Source organism: Heterodontus francisci, chromosome 24, assembly GCF_036365525.1.
Source record: "Heterodontus francisci isolate sHetFra1 chromosome 24, sHetFra1.hap1, whole genome shotgun sequence".
NCBI classification, from domain to species: domain Eukaryota; kingdom Metazoa; phylum Chordata; class Chondrichthyes; order Heterodontiformes; family Heterodontidae; genus Heterodontus; species Heterodontus francisci.
Window position 1 is genome coordinate 70046079 of NC_090394.1, and position 20552 is coordinate 70066630.

Sequence of the window (20552 nt, forward strand, 5' to 3'; positions counted from 1 at the left end):
CTCCTGTTTTCACTGCTACTGCCTCAATCCATGCAGCACATCAAATTTGGGGTGAACCTGCCTGGACTGGGCCATCTCGCAGCAATTCCTGTCAGTCATGCTTTTTCCACACAATCACAGAATTGTTACAGTGCAGAAGGAGACCATTCTGCCCATCGTGTCCGTACTGGCTCTCCAAATGAGCAATTCACCCAGTGCCACTCCCCCGCCTTCTCCCTGGAACCCTGTACATTCTTCCTTTTCAGATAATCCACTTCCCTCTTGAGTGGCTCGATTGAACCTGCCTCCACCACACTCTCAGGTAGCGCATTCCAGACTTTAATCGCACGCTGCGTGAAAAAATTTTTCCTCATATCACTTTTGCTTTCCTTGCCAATTTACTTTAAAACTCTGCCCTCTCCTTCTCGATCCTTTCACGAGTGGGAACAGTTTCTCCCTATCTACTCTGTCCAGACCCCTCATGATTTTGAATACCTCGATCAAATCTCCTTCAGCTCAGATTTTTTTTCGGAGTTGTAACCTGCTGGAAGTACAAGCTGATAATGGTGTGGCGAGGGCACTGGAACATCTCAGTGAACGATGGGACCAACAGTCTATCTTCTTAACCAGTGAGAGTTAAGAATTGGCAAAAGAAGCAAAAGCGTCATGAGGAAAATCTTTTTCACACCGCGACTGGTCAGGATCTGTAATGCACTATTGAGAGTGTGGTGGAGGTAGATTCAATTGAGGCGTTCAAAAGGGAATTAGACTGTTTTTTGAAAATAAAAAATGTGCAGGGTTACAGGGAGAAGGCGGAGGAATGGCATTAGGTGAATTGCTCATTCGGAGAGCTGGTGCAGACACGATGGGCTGAATGGCCTCCTTCTACGCTGTAACAGTTCTGTGAATCTGTGAGAAAGAAACAGAGGGACAACTGAGAAAGAGGGTGAATTAGAGTCAATTCTTGCAGCACAATGACTTTTAAAAACTTTGCCTAAGACACGTACACAGGTGTGTGCCAGTCCCAATACTATAAAGAATCATGACCCATACAGATAGGTTACAGGGAAAGGTAGGTTGCATTTACAGATGGGTTGAAGTTACATTGTGAAACTCTATGAAGAGGAATTGGCTGAACACCTGAAAGTAGCTCTACAGCAACTTAGATCACATTCAACTGTTCTATTTAATCCAGGGCTGGGTCACAATCAGCTTGAATTCAGGCCCTCTGAGTATTAGTGTTCAAATACTCAAGTATTGTGTGAAATTCCTTTGTCTGCTCTTTTTACCAAGCACCAACCCATTTATTATCAACCAGTCAGACCCTCTGTTGAAACAAAAGTTTCAGGTACCACCTTTATCATATTCAAAGAGCCTTATTTCAAAGCAGAAAATGGTCAAAGTGCAATCAAAAGACTCAAATTGCAAGATTTGAAACAATATAGAAAACTAAGAATTTTTGACCTGCCTAATAATCTTTAGAACTAACAGCAAAATCAAAACTTTACCTTTATTTGGTGATGTTTTTGTGAAATGTGTGACTTTGAAAAAGTGCATCACTCCAGAGATTAGCCTGCTGACAGCTTCATCGAAAAATGTTGCAAAAGAGTAGAGAGAGCAGTACTTCATAGCGTTTAATGGCGGCATTCAACAATCATTATACCCTGCAGTCTCTGCACTGTGCTGAGTTAGTGTTTGTGGTTGGGGGTTTTTGTTTTCGTGTCGAGTTAACTGGAAGTTAATTTTTTTTTTTCATTCCGTTAGGTCATCAAAAGAAATTTATGCTCGCTGTGAAGAAGCTGGCTGAAATCCAGCGAGCTGCTAGGTATGACTCTAGCACTCTGAAGAAGAAAGCCCCAGAGTCATTAGAGCTTGTGGCTATTGAGTCTCCTCAAGGTGAAAATGCCGAATGCCAGTCTCCCAAGATGTCCACTTTCCAAGACAGTGAGTTGAGCAATGAGCTACAAGCTGCCATGACCAGTGCCAGTGATGCAAAGGACGGCCTTGAGCCGAGGCAAGCCAACCACGCCATGCCTGCACCAGAAGGCACAGCAAACCAACAGCAAGGGGCCATCAAGGAAAGTGAGAACAGCAGCACTGGCAAGGCAAAGCCAAATGGCACTGCTCAAGAAATGTTGGGAGGAGGGAGCCAGCTGCAAAGAGCAGCTCTCTCTAAAAGCCAGGAAAACCTTGAGGGTCCAGGCCACCGACCGATCGCTGTAGAGCAAGTCGGCCCCACAAGGCGGGGTCACCGGAAAGGCATTCAAAGAGCTAGTGTACCTCCAGCACCTGGGAAGCCAAGAGAGTCCTTCTCTCATGCTCATCAAACGCTGGTCTCAATGTCAACATTTACCCCACCACAGACGCCCACAAAGCCTAGGCCTTCCTCTCCACAGACCCTTAATGTTCCCCAGGCGACAGCCAAAGTGAAGCCCATCCCACAGCTTCTGCAGACAGACCGGCCGATGTCCCCGAGGTCACTCCCACAGTCCCCCACGCACCGAGGCTTTGCTTACGTGGTACCACAGCCTGTGGAAGGTGAAGGGGTGTCAGGGCCTGGCCATACATCTAGTCCGCTAGCCCAGGCTGTCCCTGTTTTTCCTGTCTCCGTTCCGGTGCTCTGCCTTCCTCCGCATGGAGATGATTCCGAGGAAGACCCAACGAGGCCAAAGAAACGGGCGCACAGCTTAAGTCGCTATGCCATGTCTGACAGCGAGCAAGAGAAAGATGAGCTTGCCCTGCCTGATGCTGGTCCATACGCCACGATCCAGAGGCACGTGGCGAGGAGTCACTCAGTGAGAGGCCAGTCGCCAGCCGACAAAAACGTTAACCGCAGCCAATCGTTTGCCCTCAGACCAAAGAAGAAAGGACCGCCCCCACCGCCTCCAAAGCGGTCCAGCTCTGCCATATCTAGCACCAACCTTGCTGATGACTTGGCAAAGGAAAAGGAAATGGGGAACATCAAGGACTTTGACGCCAAAGCAAGGTTTAAAGAGCAGCGGCGAGCCAGTGACTTTGGAGGGACCGTGGAGACGGGAAGTGTTGGAAGTGTGAAGAGCATTGCAGCCATGCTGGAGATGTCATCTATCGGTGGCGGTGCCAGGGCTCTAACTCTGCATCGATCGTTTAAGGCAGAGAGAGGTCTCGGAGGGTCCTATGGCCAAATGATACAACCAACCAGTTCAGAACATTCCAGAGTGGCCACAGTGTTGGCCACAGTGAAGCGCGGGCCTCTCGACAGGTCTCGGGATGCAATCGGATTAGATGGTGAGATTATTAACAGGAGGCGAACGATTAGCGGTCCCGTCACGGGCCTGATCGCAGCTGCAAAAAAAGAGAGGCCTGAAAGTGTCAAACGGGTGGCCGAAACGGAGTTGCCCATGGATAGGCTTCAAGTAGATCAGACTGGATCATCCAGGAACAGCTCCTCCGAGAACTTACCGTTCGCTGGAGAGGGTAACCTAACAATAAGGCAAAGGCCTCGCCAGCCTTTGAAACCTGACACCATGGAATTCTCACCCCATCTTCAGGCTAACTCTGACGTCATGAAGCAGCAGTATTCTAGCTTCACCGCGTTTGAACTCACTAGCACACTGAAAAGAAGAGGGAAGCCAAGACCAACCCAGCAGCAGGAGGTCGTGGCATTTCACTTAACCGAGTCAAACACCGTGAAGCGGCGGCCAAAAGCCAGGGAGAAAGAACAGTTGGACTCTCCTCAAGAGGCCCAGCACCTTGCAATGCTTCAGAATGGCACAGTGACCATTAAAAGAAGACCCGTGTCAGATATGACTGGAGGTGAAACATATCCGAGCTTCTTGACTGTAGGAGACATCCCCAGAAGAAACAGCGGAGAACATACCTCACACCTTTCAGATGGGGAGATGAAAAGACCTGTTAAACCCCCAGTGTCTCCAAAACCTTCCCTTACTCAGCCAACAGGTATAAAAAGACATGGACCGCCACCAGCCAGTGCCAAGAAGTCTCCATTGCCTGGTCCTGGGAGTCCAGGTACATTTTCCAATTTTTATTTAATTTACTTGCGCTAACGTCCTCTATCCCATTTATCTCCTACATTCACTCCTACAGTGAAGAGTGAACTGGAAGGCGTCACATTCATCTCAGCACCATTTATAAACATAAGGGGACACCCACCGTGAGGCAGGATTGAAGAGGTCACACTATCTGTTTCTTGTTCCCTCACCCTCTCAGCCCCCATGAAGCGTTGTGTCACCTCCAAGAGGCTCCTCACCGTGATAGGACTAAAATATGTTAAAGCAGTGAGTGGTTGGTAGCATCTGTGGAGAGAGTTTACATTTCAGGTGGCGTTCTGATGAAAGGTCACCGACCTGAAACATTAACTCTGTTTCTCTCTCCACAGATGCTGCCAGACCTGCTGAGTATTTCCAGCATCTTCTGTTCTTATTGCTTGGATATATATTTCTGCATCAAATTACGACACTTTCAGGTTTTTAAAGATGAGAATATAAATGTCTCCTTTTATCTGCTGTTAAAAGAAAAAAAGAAAGATTTGCATTTATTTGTGCCTTTCACAACCACCAGATGTCTCAAAGCATGTGTTATGACCAGGTGAGAAAGGTGTCTAGGGGTCTCTTTCAGCCTTCACCTGGTCTTGCTGTGACAGGGTTTAATTTTAAACACACTGTGTTTTAGCTCCCCCTTGGTGAATCCTGGTTCACCGCTTTCCAATTATAAGCCAAAGAAATGAGCACAAACAGGCTTTCTTAGGCTTAAAGAAGAAAAGTGAAATTTTATTAAAACATAACCTCTAATTCGGTTAACACCTACGGATACACGCCAGCATGCATACGCGATATGCACATTCAAATAGAAGAAAAATAGTGGAGAGGTTTGAGGCAATCTCTGAAGAGGGGTTTTTGTTACTGTGCTTCAAGCACCCTGTAGTCCTTGCTTGTAGGTAGATCTTGCTTTACATTGGGGCCCAGTAGTCTTCTTAAACCTTGTTCATTGTAGGAAAATGTTCTCTCTCGGGGTTCGTATGTCTTCAATGGTTTCCGAAGCTGGTGAGAACGAGATGAGAGCAGACAGGAGAGAGGTGTTCTCAGTCCAGGAGCGAAGAGTTTTCTGTCTTCAAATTCTCTGTGACAAGTTCAAATTCAAAAATCGGCAACAGCCAGTTAGTCATGTGACTAAACTGGTCTGACCACATCTGTTTGTGTATTCAGCCATCTTAGCAGTTAACCTGGAATGTTAGCTTCTCCACCTTCAATATCTGGTAATCAAAAGTCCATTGTGTATTAAATTGGAGCAGGGAGTGGCCCCTTTGTCCTTTCCAAGCACTGTCTGTTACTATGCAAATGTCTTTCCAATCAAAGGTCTGGTGTTTCTTTTAAAAGCAAGTTCTTTCTTTACTCTAGTAACAGTTTAAAACTCAATGTTTATGTGGCGAGATATGTGTGCCTCATTCTTGGCAGGTGGTGGCCTGCATGACACATGTTACAGCCAATGAAGTACTTTTGAAGTGTAGTCCTGTTATAATGTAGGAAACATGGCAGTCAATTTACCCACAGCGAGCTCCCACAAACAGCAATGTGACAATGACCAGATCATCTGTTTTTGTGATGTTGATTAAAGGATAAATATTGGCCAGGACACCAGGGAGAACTCTCCTGCTCTTCTTTGAAATAGTGGCCATGGGATGTTTTACATCCACCTGAGAGAACAACTGGGCCTAGGTTTAACGTCTCATCGAAAAGCCAGCACCTCCGGCAGTACAGCACCCCCTCAGTACTGCACTGGAGTTCATATAAATAACACCATGCTGTTATTTTCCAAAGGATTACATTTACAAAGGAGGCCATTCAGCCCCTCGAGCCCACTCTGCATTCAATTAGATCGTAGCTGATCTGTACCTCAACTCCATTTACCCACCTTTGCTCCATATCCCTTGATATCTACCTCACAAAAATCTATCCATCTCAGTCTTAAAAGCTCCAATTGCCCCAGCATCCACAGCCTTTTAGGGGAACCAGCTCCAGATTACAACGACCCTTTGTGTGTGCAATATGCTTCCTGATTCCCCCCTAAAATGGTATCTCTAATTTTAAGATTATGTCCCCTCGTTTTTGATTGCCTCATCAGAGGAAATAGTTTCAGTTAGATATAGTTATTCCATGTACTTTAAGATGCCAGTAATCAGGTTAAGGTTTTTGCTTCTGTTTGTTCCCCTCCCCATGCTCCAACAAAATACAGTTTTATAAAAAGTGATCCTTTTTTTTTGTGAAAATGTCCATATACAGACTGGTGCCTATCTTCCACCAACTAGCTCAATTGGTGGGTCTTAGGTTGGAGATTGTGGTAATGTTTTAAATGTTCCTGTGAATTCAACTTCTCCTTCATGTGATTGAGTTATTTTTCGCTCACACATCAGAACAGTTGAATCGATACAATTCTCTAAAGTGACCATCAACGCCTATTAATGTCACATCATTAATGTTTCCATTCATCAATCAATTTTCATTTCTCAAACCACAAGATTGTTAGTCATTAAGAATAGATATTTTGGTGAGTTTTTCAAATGCAAGGCATGAGGGCAACTTCAGCTACAAGAAGCATGTTGGGAAGTGCCCGCTACTTGGGAACACAGAGCAGCAACAACAGCAACAACTTGTATTTATATAGCGCCTTTAATGTAATAAAATGCCCCAAGGCGCTTTACAGGAGCATGATAAAACAAAATATGAAACCGAGCCACAAAGGAGACATTAGATCAGATGACCAAAAGCTTGGTCAAAGAGGTAGGTTTTAAAGAGTGTCTTCAAGAAGGAAATTGAGGTGGAGAGGCAGAGAGGTTTAGGGAGGGTATTCCAGAGCTTAGGGCCTAGGCAACTGAACGTCCACCAATGGTAGAGCGATTAAAATTGGGGATGGTGAAGAGGACAGATTTAGAGGAGGGCAGATATCTCGGAGGGTTGTGGGGCTGGAGGAGGTTACAGAGATAGGGAGGGGAGAGGCCTTGGAGGGATTTGAAAACAGGCATGAGAATTTAATTAAAATTAGTACTTAGGTGCCTGTTGTCCTTTAACATGTTTGAAATGGTAGAAGGGGTGGAGCTTTCCCCTTGTATTAGTTTTCAACAACAACTTGCCTTTATTTGGTGCCTTTGACGAAGCAAAACACCCAAGGTGCTTCACGGGAGTGTTATCAGAAAAATGTGACCCCAATCCTCATAAGAAGATATTAGGACAGGTGACCAAAAACTGGGCCAAAGAGGAAGGTTTTAAGGAGCATCTTAAAGGAGGAAATAGAAGCAAAATAGATCACTGTTCGGATATAAAACTACAGATCATACTTTCAACACATAAGGGTAAAAATTTGAATTGTCAAACTTCATGGAGTAATGCTTTGCACACTCATTCTAAATTCTTGTGTGCTGTTTCACTCAGGTGTTGTTTTTAGCAGCAATGTAATTTTGAACATGTGTAAAGTTCAGTCCTTAGCATTTTTACTTTAGAGTTATGTTTTGACCGAGGCAGGAGGAGTGCAGTGTTTATTCTAGTCCCACTTCTCTACAGGTCACAATATATATTTAAATTTTCCCACTTACTGATATGGTCAATCATATGTTCTATTTTTCCCAGAATGAAACACACCAACCAGGTTTGTTTAATAAACAATAACATTATCAGTTTATTATAAAAAAATGTCTTAACCAGTAATGAAGCAAAGCATAAACACACAGATTGAAGTATAACAGTTCCCTTTTTACCTTGGCCACACACACACACACACACACATCAGTTAACCAGAAAAATAAAAGGGATTTTGGTCTAGAGCTCTGTTACCAAAAAAAAGACAAAAAACCACTTAGGCTGAATACTTGCTCATACCTGAAGAAAAAAGAGAAGATATGGAAAGATGACCTTTGTTTTGTTTTGGCATCGCAATTGCATATAGACGGCTGTCACTGGAATCTTCCTAAAGCTGTTCTTTGCAGGCAATGTTGAAGATCAGTTTGGGTAGGCTTTCCAAGAAATGCAGCTAAAGAGGCTTCAGATAGGCCTTACAGCAGAAATGCAGCAACAGGGGTTTCAGTACCCACACATTCGATACGCAGGGTTTCTTCAAATACAGGAGGGAAAAGGACACACTGGACACACAGGTTTCTTTCCAAGAGAGAGAAAGAGATGAGCTGGATTTCCTTGGCAGACAAAAAAATTACTGTCTTCCAAGCAGTTTACACTCCAACTGTCTATTTGAAATCATTTTCCATACACCAACTCACAGTCCAAAGCGAAACCATAAACAATGTCACATGAGACAAGCCTCCTCACCTGTATAAATCTTGACCTGTCACTTCTCTGCAAACATCTTTCCCCAAGTCAAAAATAACCCCTGATGGGTGATTATCTGCAGACAGGTGCCTGCCAGTAATTGTTTGTTTTCAAGCTCAGTCCAAAAACCTTCTGGTGACCTCCCTTAAAAAAACACAAAGTTCAGCATATCTTCTAGCTTCCAGATGAATCAATATCCATAATTCAACTTTAAGTCCTTAAAAACAAATTTTATAAAAAATAGAAACAGTCTTGTAACAGTTAATAGTATTGTATTTATTTAGATACCTATAGACACCGTAACATTAACAAATTAAACTTCATAAGTTAACTCGAACAATATTCCTATCTAGGAGAGTTCAGTATTTTGGTTGTGAGACAGATTTATTTTTCCCTGTAGTAATTACTGTTTCATCTCCTGTTTTTCACTTGCTTTTTTCAGTTCTAACAATCCATGGCAGCACTCAAAAGGCATACAGTAATTATAGATTTCCCCTGTAAATCAGTGATGCAATTCTGAAAAGTAATATTCTTTTAATTGCAACATAAATAAAGCACAATAAAACAACTATTATTTGTAAAGGGCTAGTTTCCAGTTGTGTAGAATTTGCAGTTTTCGTGCTGATTGTGTCACTGTTGTACAGCAGTACTGCAGTATAATGGTTATGTTACTGGACTAATAATCCAGAGAGTCAGTGGTCAAATCCCACCAGGGCATTTTGAGAATTTGAATTCAGTTTAAAAATCTGGAAATAAAAAGCTGGTTTCATTAAACGTGACCATGAAGCTACTGGATTGTCATTAAAAACCCAACTGGTTCATAAATGTCCTTTAGGAAAGGAACCTGTTGCTCTTACCCTGTCTGTGACACTAGTCCCACATCAATGTGGTTGACTGTTAACTGCTCTCTGAAGTGGCCTAGCAAATCATTCAGGTCTGTCAAGCTGCTACTGGTTCAAGAAGAAGGTCCACTACGACCTTCAAAGGGCAAATAGAGGTTGGTCAGCATCCTTCCATCTACGAAAGATGATGGACACGCAGCAGACAATCCATCTAAATGGGGTGTCTTCTCTTGGTGCCGCTGATGGCTGTGAAGGCCAATCCTTGAGGGGCAGGTTCTGCCATAATTGCCGCACGTGAAGCTGCCAAATAACGCTGTGAGCTGTTGTTTTTGGCACTGATGCCTGCTGCCAAGCTGCTGTAGCCACTGTTCATCGTGGTAGTGCACACCAGTCCACAAGATGTGTCACCATTTCCTCTTTCACCAGCTAGTGACTCCCAATTGCGATAGTCGACATTTGGGGCCTTCATGTCAGGCTTGCAAGCATCCTTGAAGTGGAGCTTTGGACACCCCACTGGTCATCTGTCCCCGGTTACCTCACCATACAGAAGGTCCTTGGATTTGAGACCATCTTCCATCCTGTGGACGTGTCCAATCCAGCGAAGCCGCCTCTGTTGGATTAGTGCCAATGCACTTGGAAACTCTGCCTTTGAGAGGACTGCCACATTTGTAATTTTGTCCTGCCAGGATATACCCATAATGCACCGCAGACAGCGAAGATGGAAATTATTGAGCTTCTTTTCCTGGTAGCTGCAAGTCGTTCATGTTTCACAGCCATACAGCAAGGTGCTGAGAACACAGACCTTATAAACCAACAGCTTGTTCCTAAGGGTCAGCTTGGTGTTATACATACACGTTTTGTGAGTCGGCCAAAGGTGGTAGCTGCTTTCCCTATGTGTGTAGCGAGTTCTGCATCAAGGGACAGATTGTCTGTCACTGTGAACCTAAGGTAGCAGAATTTGTTAACCACTTCCAGTGGGGTGTTATTTAGTGTGATCGGGGCAGAGATGCATGACCATGCTTTTCTTGATGCTTATAGTCAAGGACAACAAGTTAGAGGCATGGGAGAGAGGTGAGGCAATAAATATCAACCTTGCTGAGAGTGAATAAAAAAATCGGGTATATTTCTCTGCTTGAAGATGTGCATTTAGCCTCCTGCCCATTTAATTGCCTCAATGCATGTACTAGTGGTGCAGTCTACCTTCAGGAAGTAAATGGTGTGACAGACTAATTTATCTTTGTAGATTTAAAAGGAGAGCACATTATGTTATGTTAATCTTAGGCAAACATGGCTCGCATGTAAAAGGCAATATGATACTTTTATTAATGTAGGGCTCTCACAAATTAATTGCAAAGAATAAGCAGTATACTTGCTAATTTTAGGTGTTTTTTTTTTTGTTGGAGCTTACATATGACCATAGACCATTTATATCCATCTAAGGTGTTGGACTGTGAGACACAATGGTGAGTATCTTGCCAAGGAAACAAAGCCAAGCTGTGAAGACAGAGTACACAGATGCTGAGAGGCCTTGTGAAGAAACAGAAATAAGAACTTGCATTGAGATAGCACCTTGCACAACCTCAGGATGTCCCAAAGCACTTTGTGGCCAATTAAGTACTTTTGACATGTAGTCACTGTTGTAATGTGATAAGGACCAGCTTTTTTTTAACATGATATTTCTGTCCATCTTTGTTTCAGAAGTAAAACGTGCCCCACCCCCTGTGTCCCCTAAACCAGTCCTACCTCCCCCTCTGACTCCACCCAAACTCATCAAACCCCAGAGTATTCTTCAGTCTCTCAGTGCAGGCCCAACTCCTGTTCCATCTCCTGCCAAGCAACCAACTATCAAAGCAGCAAGCACACCAGCATCCCTGTGTTCGAGCCCAGCTAAGCCGATTGCTGGAGGCCAGCCACAACAGGTCCCGGTCAAGCCGCCAAGGTCCTCGATAGCTGGGCCTTCCACAGAGATGGCCACGACAGAAGTAGCACAATTGAAGCTCGAGGAAACCAGTGCCTCTTTGGCAGCAGCTTTACAGGCTGTGGAAGAGAAGATTAAGCACGACGAGGGCCAGGAAGCAGAGTAAGTTTGTTGGTTTTGTTCTACCATATGTTGGTGAAAAACTGAGGTCAACAGAGTTTAAGTCTAGCTCCATGGATGAGACAGACATACCCTCTCTCCACCTTTGTAAGGGTCCTATGTGGAAGGACTCTGGGCAGGATCAATGTTTAGCAGCTACAGCACCAGACTGCACATTATGTACGAAATCAACGCTCTCACTCAGCGAGGTTACAAGTATGGTTGGAGTAAATGGAGAGACGCAAAATAAGATACACTTCTGCAGTCTTCTGAGACTGGGGTTAGGACACGTTGTTGAAGAGTAGAGAGAGATTTACTTGGTATCCTGTCTGTACCATTCACGATCTGGATGTGCTTGGCATTGACATTGAGTTCAAAAAGTGAAAGAGTGTTCCGTCCCGCACCACTGATAAGAGGATCAGTGAATGGTACAACACAGAAGGAGGCCATTCAGTCCATCAAGTCTGTGCCAGCCATTTCCCTCAGAAAAAGTCCCTGCTTTCACATAATTTTGGGTATAATTATTGGAAATATTAAAGTAGACATAAGGAACAACTGCAGTACAAAAACTAGTTCAAAATGGCGAAATGCTGCTTTGTATCTTAAATAGGATTACGTAGGATATATAGCACAGTTATAGGCCATTCAGCCCAACCAGTCCAAGCCATCATTTATGTTCCACTCAAGCCTCCACCTGCCTTTCCTCATCTAACTCTATCAGTATAAGCCTCTCTTCCCTACTCCCTCATGTATTTATCTAGCTTCCCCTTAAATGCATCTATGCTATTCACTTCAACTACTCCATGTGGTCGCTAGTTCCACATTCTCACCACTCTTTGGGTAAAGACCTTTCTTCTGAATTCCCCATTGGATTTCTTGGTGATTATCTTATATTAATAGCCTCTAGTTATGCTCTTTCCCACAAGTGGAAACATTCTCTCAGTATCCACTCTATCAAAACTTCGATTCGGTCACCCCTCAATCTTTTCCTTTCAAGAGAAAAGAGACACAGCCTGCAAAAACAGATCTTTCTCAAACTGACTGCTGGAAAACTGGTGGAGGAAGGCACTTTGAAAATGGGGAGAGGGAAGGATTCCATTGAATCCTTGCCCCAAATAACTGGCTGGACAACCTTCCTGCTCCCCCCTAATGGGAATTCCACTTTCAATATACAGTGAAGGTGCACTGGGGAAAACTCGATTGGTTCTTGATGGTATAACACCAATGGCTGGAAGAGAAGTTCTGGAGCATTTCCAATGGAAAATGTAGCCCAGAGTTGTTTAGGACAATGTGTAGGGATAAGACTTATACTGGCATGCTCTATTACAACAACTTGCATTGATATTGTATCTTTAATATAGTAAAACGTCTTAAGGTGCTTCACAGAAGTGTTAACAAACAAAGGTAGACACCGAGCCACAAAAGAAGAGATTAGGGCAGTTGACCAAAAGCTTGGTAAAATTAATAAGTTATAAGGAGTGTCTTAAAGGAGGTGAGAGAGAGGCGGAGAAGTTTAGGGAGGGAATTCCACAGCTGCCAATGATGGGGCGATGAAAATTGGGCATGTGCAAGAAGTTAGAATTCGACTATGATAGAGAGATCTTTGTGGTTCAATGAACTATCTAATACTTCACAAAGCAACATAAGCCAGGAAAGGCCCAGGTATGATGCCCGGTTCTATATTGAGTTCTCTGGTGCTATGGCCTCTATAATTGGCCTCAACACGGTTGGGGTGGTGAGCGGGTGAAAGTAAGTGTTCACAATGGCCTATTCAGTGACTCGAATGGAACTAAAAAATGGCTTGACCCCTATTGTAGTGACCCCCACAGTTGAGTAGCATGCTGTGAAGGCTCAGACATGAATGAACAAGGTATTGGACTGCAGTCAATGCCATGTAGCCATGCTCCAGCAAGGAATCAGAAGATGGAAACCAGTGAAGACAGACCTACTCCTGTTCCAAAAGTTGGTGAGGAAAGCATTTGTTAAACAAGAAAAGAGTAAGGATTACCTTGTGTCCCTAGAAATGCATGTTCACTTTTTGAAAGACTCTAAAGTGGGGTAAATGTATACATATTAAATAGATCTGTCTGGTAGAGTCTATCTCCAGGATTCGGATGTCTAGGTAAGTAGGCTTTCCATTTTGCAGTTGCTCATGCAGATGAAGTGTAATGGCTTTTCTTTCCACAGGGCTGCTTCTGAAGTGAAGAGCACAGGCAGCATTCTAGATGATATTGGCAGTATGTTTGATGACTTGGCTGACCAACTGGATGCCATGTTGGAATGAAGGATAAATAGGAAACAGCAAGAAAACCTCAGGACTCAATGTGGGCACAGTGATCTTTAAAATTCTATCCAGACCAGTCTCGGACACAATTTCCCTCCATGAACTCATTTGTTTTTTGGTTTGCACAATTGAAGGAAAAACAAACAAACAAACAAAAAAACAATTAGCTTACCTCAGGATCTCGTGGCACGAAGATCTGCCGGATTGAATTTACCAATGTCATCTTTCAACCAAAACAAAAATAGTCTAAAGGTTTGAGATCTGAAGTAGACAGAGATGATTTAAGGCAGAATTGTTTTAACATAGATCCGAGATCTTGCAAACGTAAAGATGTTTAAACTCTTAGAGTAAATAAAAACAGGTGTTAATGTGAGATGTGTATGTACACTGTAAGCATGAGAAATGATAGGTTTGTAAACATTCATCACAGATGATGGAGATTGTGCACAAGGACATGGTTGATTTGTGACACTAAATTTCAAACTTTTTTTTCCCACTGGTTGCAATGCTGGTGACAGAGGCTAATGGAATTTGGGCCAGGCTGCTTTTTATTACTTTCTATTTCAAAGTATTGGTAGTTTTGTCAGTCAGAGGTGATACAGAGAAAGAGAAAAGTGCTGGAAATACTCAGCAGGTCTGGCAGCATCTGTGGAGAGAGAAACAGAGTTAACGTTTCAGGTCAGTGACCTTTCATCAGAACTGGCACAGGTGTTACAGAGATACTTGAGGGGTTAGCGGAGGAACGATGCTTATATAAAGACGCTCGATTGGTTAAGGAGGAATGAGCAGCTGACAGTTTAATGGAGGGAGTGAGCTACTGTATGATTTAGTGGATAAATGCTACATGCAGCTGGCTCAGGATGAAGGGCATGGGAAGGGAACTATTCAGTCAGGTTTCCTGCCTCTGATCACTATCCGGGAGCTGCTGTTGGAAAGGGACCATGTAGCACCTTTGAGGGCAGAATTACGGGTTAACTGTCATGCCTGCCATAGTGGAATAGCCTGCCACCATTCACCATCCAGGTTCTCAATTGGAGAATGGCCAGATGGGCTGGTGCCAGAGGACATTTGAACAGTGACCAGCGAGTCAGCACAGAAAATCACATGATTTTGCCATGTTTTGAGTGTAAAAATGAATAATTCTGAATTTCTTCCTCTTGAATACTTTGTAACATATCTAAAATATTCTTATAAGGGGCCAGGTTGGAAGGGAGCAGTTTTAATTCCAAGTGATTTTATTGCTGTGGATTTTGTTCAGTGAGCAGCATAACTTTAAGAAATATAGAGCTTGCATTTACATAGCGCCTTTTACAAGCACGGAGATCATAAAGCGCTTTACAGCCAATTAAGTACATTTGAAATGTAATCACTAGTGTAATGTAGGAAATGCAGCAGCCATATTTGCATAGAGCAAGCTCCCACAAACAACAATGAAATAAATGACCAGATCGTCTGTTTCTAGTGATTGGATGAGGAATAAATATTGGCCAGGACACCAGGGAGGACTCTCCTACTCTTCTTCAAAATAGGACCAAGGGATCTTTTGCATCCACTTGACATGGCATATGGCAGCTTGGTTTAACATCTCATCAGAAAGACAGCAGCTCAGACAGTGCAGCGCTCCCTCAGTGCTGCACTGCAGTGTCAGCCTAGCTTATATCCTCAAGTCTCTGGAGTGGATATAAACCCACAATTGTCTGAGTCAGAGGCAAGGAGCTGCACCCACTGAGCCAAGGATGATGCATTATGATAAACGACCAGTTAATCTGGTTAGGTGATGGTGGTTAAAAGATAAATATTGTCTGGAACATTGAGGTAACTCCCCCGTTCTTCATTGAATAATGCATGGGATCTTTACATCCACCCAGGAGGGCAAATGGGGCCTCGCTTTAATGTCTCATCTGGAAGACAGCACTTTCAACAGTACAGCACTCCCTCAGTACTGCAATGGGAGTGTCAGCCTGGAGTACTCCAGATGAACAAGGTTCAGCACCAGAAGTATGCGTTGGGAAAACTTCATAGACAGCTATGGAATGGGTGGGCATTGATTCTGTGCCCTAAATACTGCAAACCAGTTCATTCAACCCTCCTGCTATTGGTCTCAAATGTTGCTGCCTCCTTTACAATTGACTGAGGTTCAAGGGGCTCATCTAGTCAGGCAGATCCTCCTTAAATGTTGTTAACAGGAGAGGATTGCAAGCTCTGTCACAGCTAGTAAAGCTGAATTGCCAATAGACGGTTTTAGATTGCCAAGGTAGAAGGTCAAGTGTCACCCATCATCCCTCACCAGGGTAAAAAAGCAATATATAAAAAAGCTTAATTGTTCTGTTGTTTTTTGCTGAATTCAAATCCTGTGCTGAATGCACATTCTGATTTTGAAGTTGTTAGTTAATGCTTCTAATGATTCACCAGGTCATCTCAATATGTTGACGTAGATTGGGTCAGTCCATGAAAAGTGCTTTTGTTGCCCATTTTTACCAAGAGCCCCTTGTTTGCACAAATTCAAAGATTTCAATGTTTTAAAGACCTGGAGAGCATCATGCATTTTATACACTAACATAATGTCCTCTTGTCTCAAGTCAGGCCAACTCTGTATTCATTCCTGGAGGCTTTTCCAGTGAAATGTCTTTAGTAGGAATCACTTATTTCCAAAAGCACAGGAACAAAACATGCTGATTTGCAAGAAAGTAAAATGAAACCCAAAACAGATGCCTATCAGTCTCCATCTTCCCCCTTGTTCTGATTTCACTCCTGTGCTTTCTGGTGTCTGCTCACTTGTCCTCGCCTGCAATATAGCGAAAAATGGAGATGCACGAGGCTTGTCGTATATTCGTTGTCTTCTCTCTTATGGCTAATGTTGATGTAGAGCAGCAACAATAATTTTACATTCAGGTGGTTAAGCCAGATAATTGCGTCAGGGGTAGCGGAGTGTATCACTGTGATGTGTTGAGTTGTTATATGTTCCACGGTTTGTTCTGGGTGACCACAGTCGCACACTGGAGAAATTTTAATTTTCCATTTGTGCATCAAGTATCCGCATTTGCCATGGTTTGTGCGGATGTGTCGGGGTGTTGCAACTGGATGTACCCTTAGATTTAAATCGGTCTTCATCTTATTAGTTGAGGTGGTCAAATTAATCCTGGACCTTTGCCGCTGTACTGAACTGCTCCCCTAAGTATGTTGCCCGGTCTGTTTTTACAGTGAGAGGGTCAAGGTTCAGACTATGAAAGATGCAAATTGCATGGAGAGCAATATGTTATTGCCATTCTCCACTTTTCGTAGGGTTAAAAACAAACGGAACATTTTATGCACACACACTTAAATTCTCTGGTTTGGTTGTAAGCTCACAGATCCCCAAGGGCTTTTGCACACATTTTAATTACACCAGCCTTACTGGTTAGGGTATGTTGGAAGCTCTAAAGCAGTTCAGCCAGATAAGCAATTCCAGATGTGCATCTTCTGCCTCCCTGTGGCAGGGTTAAGTCATTGCAGAAATAGAAATTCATTACCTTGAAGACAAACAAGTGAAAACATGCATGATGGTATCAGTGAAACGTTGGAATTTCCCAAAATGGAAATCAAATCCATATCATCATCCTTTTAGAAAGAAACAGAAAATGTTTAAAATATTTGCAAATGATCCTGTTCACAGATGACCCAAAATTCTATATTAAATTATATATTAAGATGATTTACTCGAGCACAAGCTGAAAAGACTCCTGTAAAATTTAACTTTATTTTGAAGCCATTTTTAAATAAGATATATATAAATGATGTTTTCCTTTGATATTTTCAATGTTAAAGCAAAAGCATTGTATGCATTTTTTTTTAAACTGAACAATGACGTGCCTTGTTTAAGTTAAAGATTTCTTTTGCGATTGCTTTACGACATTGAGTTTAATTTTGAATTCACTTGTATGTGTGTTGGGGAGGAACACGCCTGTTGTAATAACAATTGTACAAACCGTGTATAAAGTCTGGTTTAACGCCTGAATTACAATGAGTGCATCTATCTGCCTGTGGTTTAAAAAAAAAAGTGTCAATTGTAATTCTCGGATTTGAGCTATTAATTGTCTTATATCGTGTCCAATGACCCAGTGTGTTTGTCACAGTTTTGAAATTTCTTCAAAGCCTGAAAAATAACCGATGTAAATTGTAAAAAAACAAAAAATTTAGAAAGCCCATAAAAAAATTGTATGACTGTTATATTTTTATTAAGTTATGAAACTGTATCGTATTTTCATTATGTAAAGCTATGCATCTTGACGCTTCATGCTATTCTGTGCTCTTTTGAAAGTGATTAATGTTGTTAGGTGTGTTGTGGTGTTTGGAGAGGATTCCATTTCTTGTCAGTTTTGCCTGCAAGAAACAACTTTGATCTGACGGAGAGTTAAAAGGAGAGAAATTTGTCCATTTAATGTATTCTGGGAAGCTGGTTTATTTTTATCTTTTAAAAAAAAAGGGACTATGTTTTCAGTGGAATTCCTCCAGCGTCAGGCCGCAAAATGTGTATGTCCTGTTGAACTCTGCCAATGACTGTATCGTAACCAATATGACAGGCATGTGGCAGTGTTGTGCTTGACTGATTGCATTTACTGCCATTGGCTCTAAATAAATGTTTAAAAAAAAGGTTATTTTTGTCTAATTTGCTTTTTATTTTAAGGCTGCATTTGCTGACAACACTACCACTAGGTGGCACTGCAGTGGCACATGCTGCGACTTCAGGCAGCTGCCAGGACCAAAGATGGCGCTGCTCAAATAATCACATGAAGGCAACCTAACCTAAACAGATGGCAGCACACAACGGCGGGAGGGAGAGAGCGAGCGATCAGGCCGGGGACGGGGGGGGGGGGGGGGGGGGCAGAGGTGAGCAGGCCAGGGGGGAGCGGAGCGGACGAAAGAGCAGAGCAGCTGGAGAGAGCAGCGAGGGGGGCAGCGGAGCAGCCGAAAGAGCAGAGAGGCAGGAGCGGAGCTTGACGCATGTGTGAATTTCCGTTGGCGTTGCATTGCTGTACGCGTAAAGCCCGTGCGCAGTGGCCGACCAGACGTGTTGCCCAAAGATGCACACGTCACGCGATGACGTCATTGGCGCATGCGCTAACCAGTCCTGGCAAGTCGGAACACAGCGCACGCGCAGAGAGCAGGAGCCCGTCTGCACATGTGCGCACCTTGGCGCAGCCTGATGACATCAGTGGCCAGCTGCGTTGTCAGGAATCACTTTGTTATTTTAATCTTTAACAACTTTTAAAGAAAGGCTTCCATTTATATAGTGCCTTTCACAAACACAGGGCTTCGTCACTGTTGTAATGTAGGAAATGCAGCAGCCAATTTGCACACAGCAAGCTCCCACAAACAGCAATGTGATAATGACCAGATAATCTGTTTTTGTGATTTCGATTGAAGAATCAGTGTTGGCCAGGACACCAGGAAGAACTTCCCAGCTGTTTTTCAAAGTAGTGTCATGGGACCTTTTACATCCACCTGAGAGGGCAGACAGGGCCTCTCATCCAAAAGGTGGCACCTCTGACAGTGCAGCACTCCCTCAGAACTACTCTGGTGCGTCAGCTAGATTTTTGTGTTCAAACCATGGAATGGGACATGAATCCACAACCTTCTGACTCAGAGGTGAGAGTGCTACCCACTGAGCCATGGCTGGCAATAAAGAAAAACTCTTTCTGCTGGCAGGAGGGTTGATAACCAGAGGACACAGACTGAACGTCACTGGCAAAAGAGCCAGAGATGAGCCGAGGAGAATTCTTTTGCACAGCGAGTTGTCATGATCTGGAATGCGCTGCCTGAAAGGGTGGTGGATGCAGATTCAATAATAACTTTCAAAAAGGAATTGGATAAATACTTGAAGGAGAGAAAATTGCAAGGCTATGGGGAATGAGCATGGTACTGGGATTAATTTGATAGCTCTTTCATAGCGCTGGCACAGGCACAATGGAGCTAATTGCCTCCATCTTTACTGCAAGCATCTCTAGTAATTGGAACAAACACAGAGTAGTGCTGTGTATTGCACTCATTATATAGCCCAAGTACAACTTTCAACCCAACAAGGAGCAAACTTAGGGATTATCTGCTCAGCATTAAGCTAGGCAACAGCTGTCAGCCTGACGGCAGAAGGGGAAGATCCTTCCTGGGCCAGCCTGCTTGACTTCATTTGCGAAAGTGTCATTCCAAACAGACTCTGTGTAGACTTGTGGCATGACATCAGACATTTGACAAAGTTCCACATGAAAGGCTTTTTATTAAACTCAAATTTGTAGAAGATTCAGAGTCAATCCCTGCATTGGATAAGCAATTGACTGAAGAATTACAACGATGAGTGCTTATTGAAGGTGTCAAGTTGAGGCAGGAGGAAGTATTGAGCTGCGTGCCCCAGGGCTTGACTGTTTCTAATTTACATCAATGACCTGGATTCAGAAACTCAATGCAAATTGCAGATAGTATCAATGGCAGCTCAGAAATTGTAGAATAAGCTTGACACAATACATACCTGGGCAGAACAATGGTGGATGAAGTCTAATGCAGGCAAGTGGAAAATTGGAGGGAAAATGGATGAATGATACTGAAATAGTTAAGAATGAAGTTGAGAATCTTAGTCGACTTGATGCTCAAAGTGTCTGCCTAATGCAAAGCAGCTATCAACAAAGACAACAGGAGCAAAAATGTTAGAATACCATTCAGAGGAAGTTGTGGTCAAACTGTACAGAGTACTGGTCAGATTACTAAAGATTAGCTAAAAAGTGGCGAGTCGAAGAAACTTAGCAGTTGGCAGAAAAAAAAGACAGAAGTGCAAGGAGTGAGCCAACTGTGTAACAGCCCCGACAACCAATTTTATCTGCAGCGCCTTTATAGCCACTCCAGGCGCTGCTCCACAAACCACTGACCACCTCGAGGCATTTACCTATTGTCTCTTGAGACTAGGAAGCCAAAGAAGAAGAAGAAGAAGAAGAAAGACACCCTAAGTACCGTGTCCATTATGGTCGCCAAGAAACAATGCAGGCATTCAAGCACTTGAGGCAATGCAGAGAAGAGCCACAAGCCTCTCCCCA

The 20552-nt window shown here is 43.3% G+C and overlaps 1 protein-coding gene across 7 annotated transcripts in view; it reads left to right on the forward strand.

The window, feature by feature from the left end:
- The window catches only part of caskin1 (CASK interacting protein 1), a 646418-nt gene extending 628300 nt beyond the window's left edge, over positions 1–18118 (forward strand). For all 7 annotated transcript variants that reach the window (XM_068056519.1, XM_068056520.1, XM_068056521.1 and 4 more), the window contains 3 exons: positions 1744–3987; positions 10832–11213; positions 13398–18118. In XM_068056519.1, coding sequence (XP_067912620.1) covers positions 1744–3987; positions 10832–11213; positions 13398–13494 — 2723 coding nt within the window. In that variant the 3' untranslated portion in view covers positions 13495–18118. The remainder of the gene's footprint in view (positions 1–1743; positions 3988–10831; positions 11214–13397) is intronic.
- The last annotated feature ends 2434 nt before the right edge of the window (positions 18119–20552 follow it).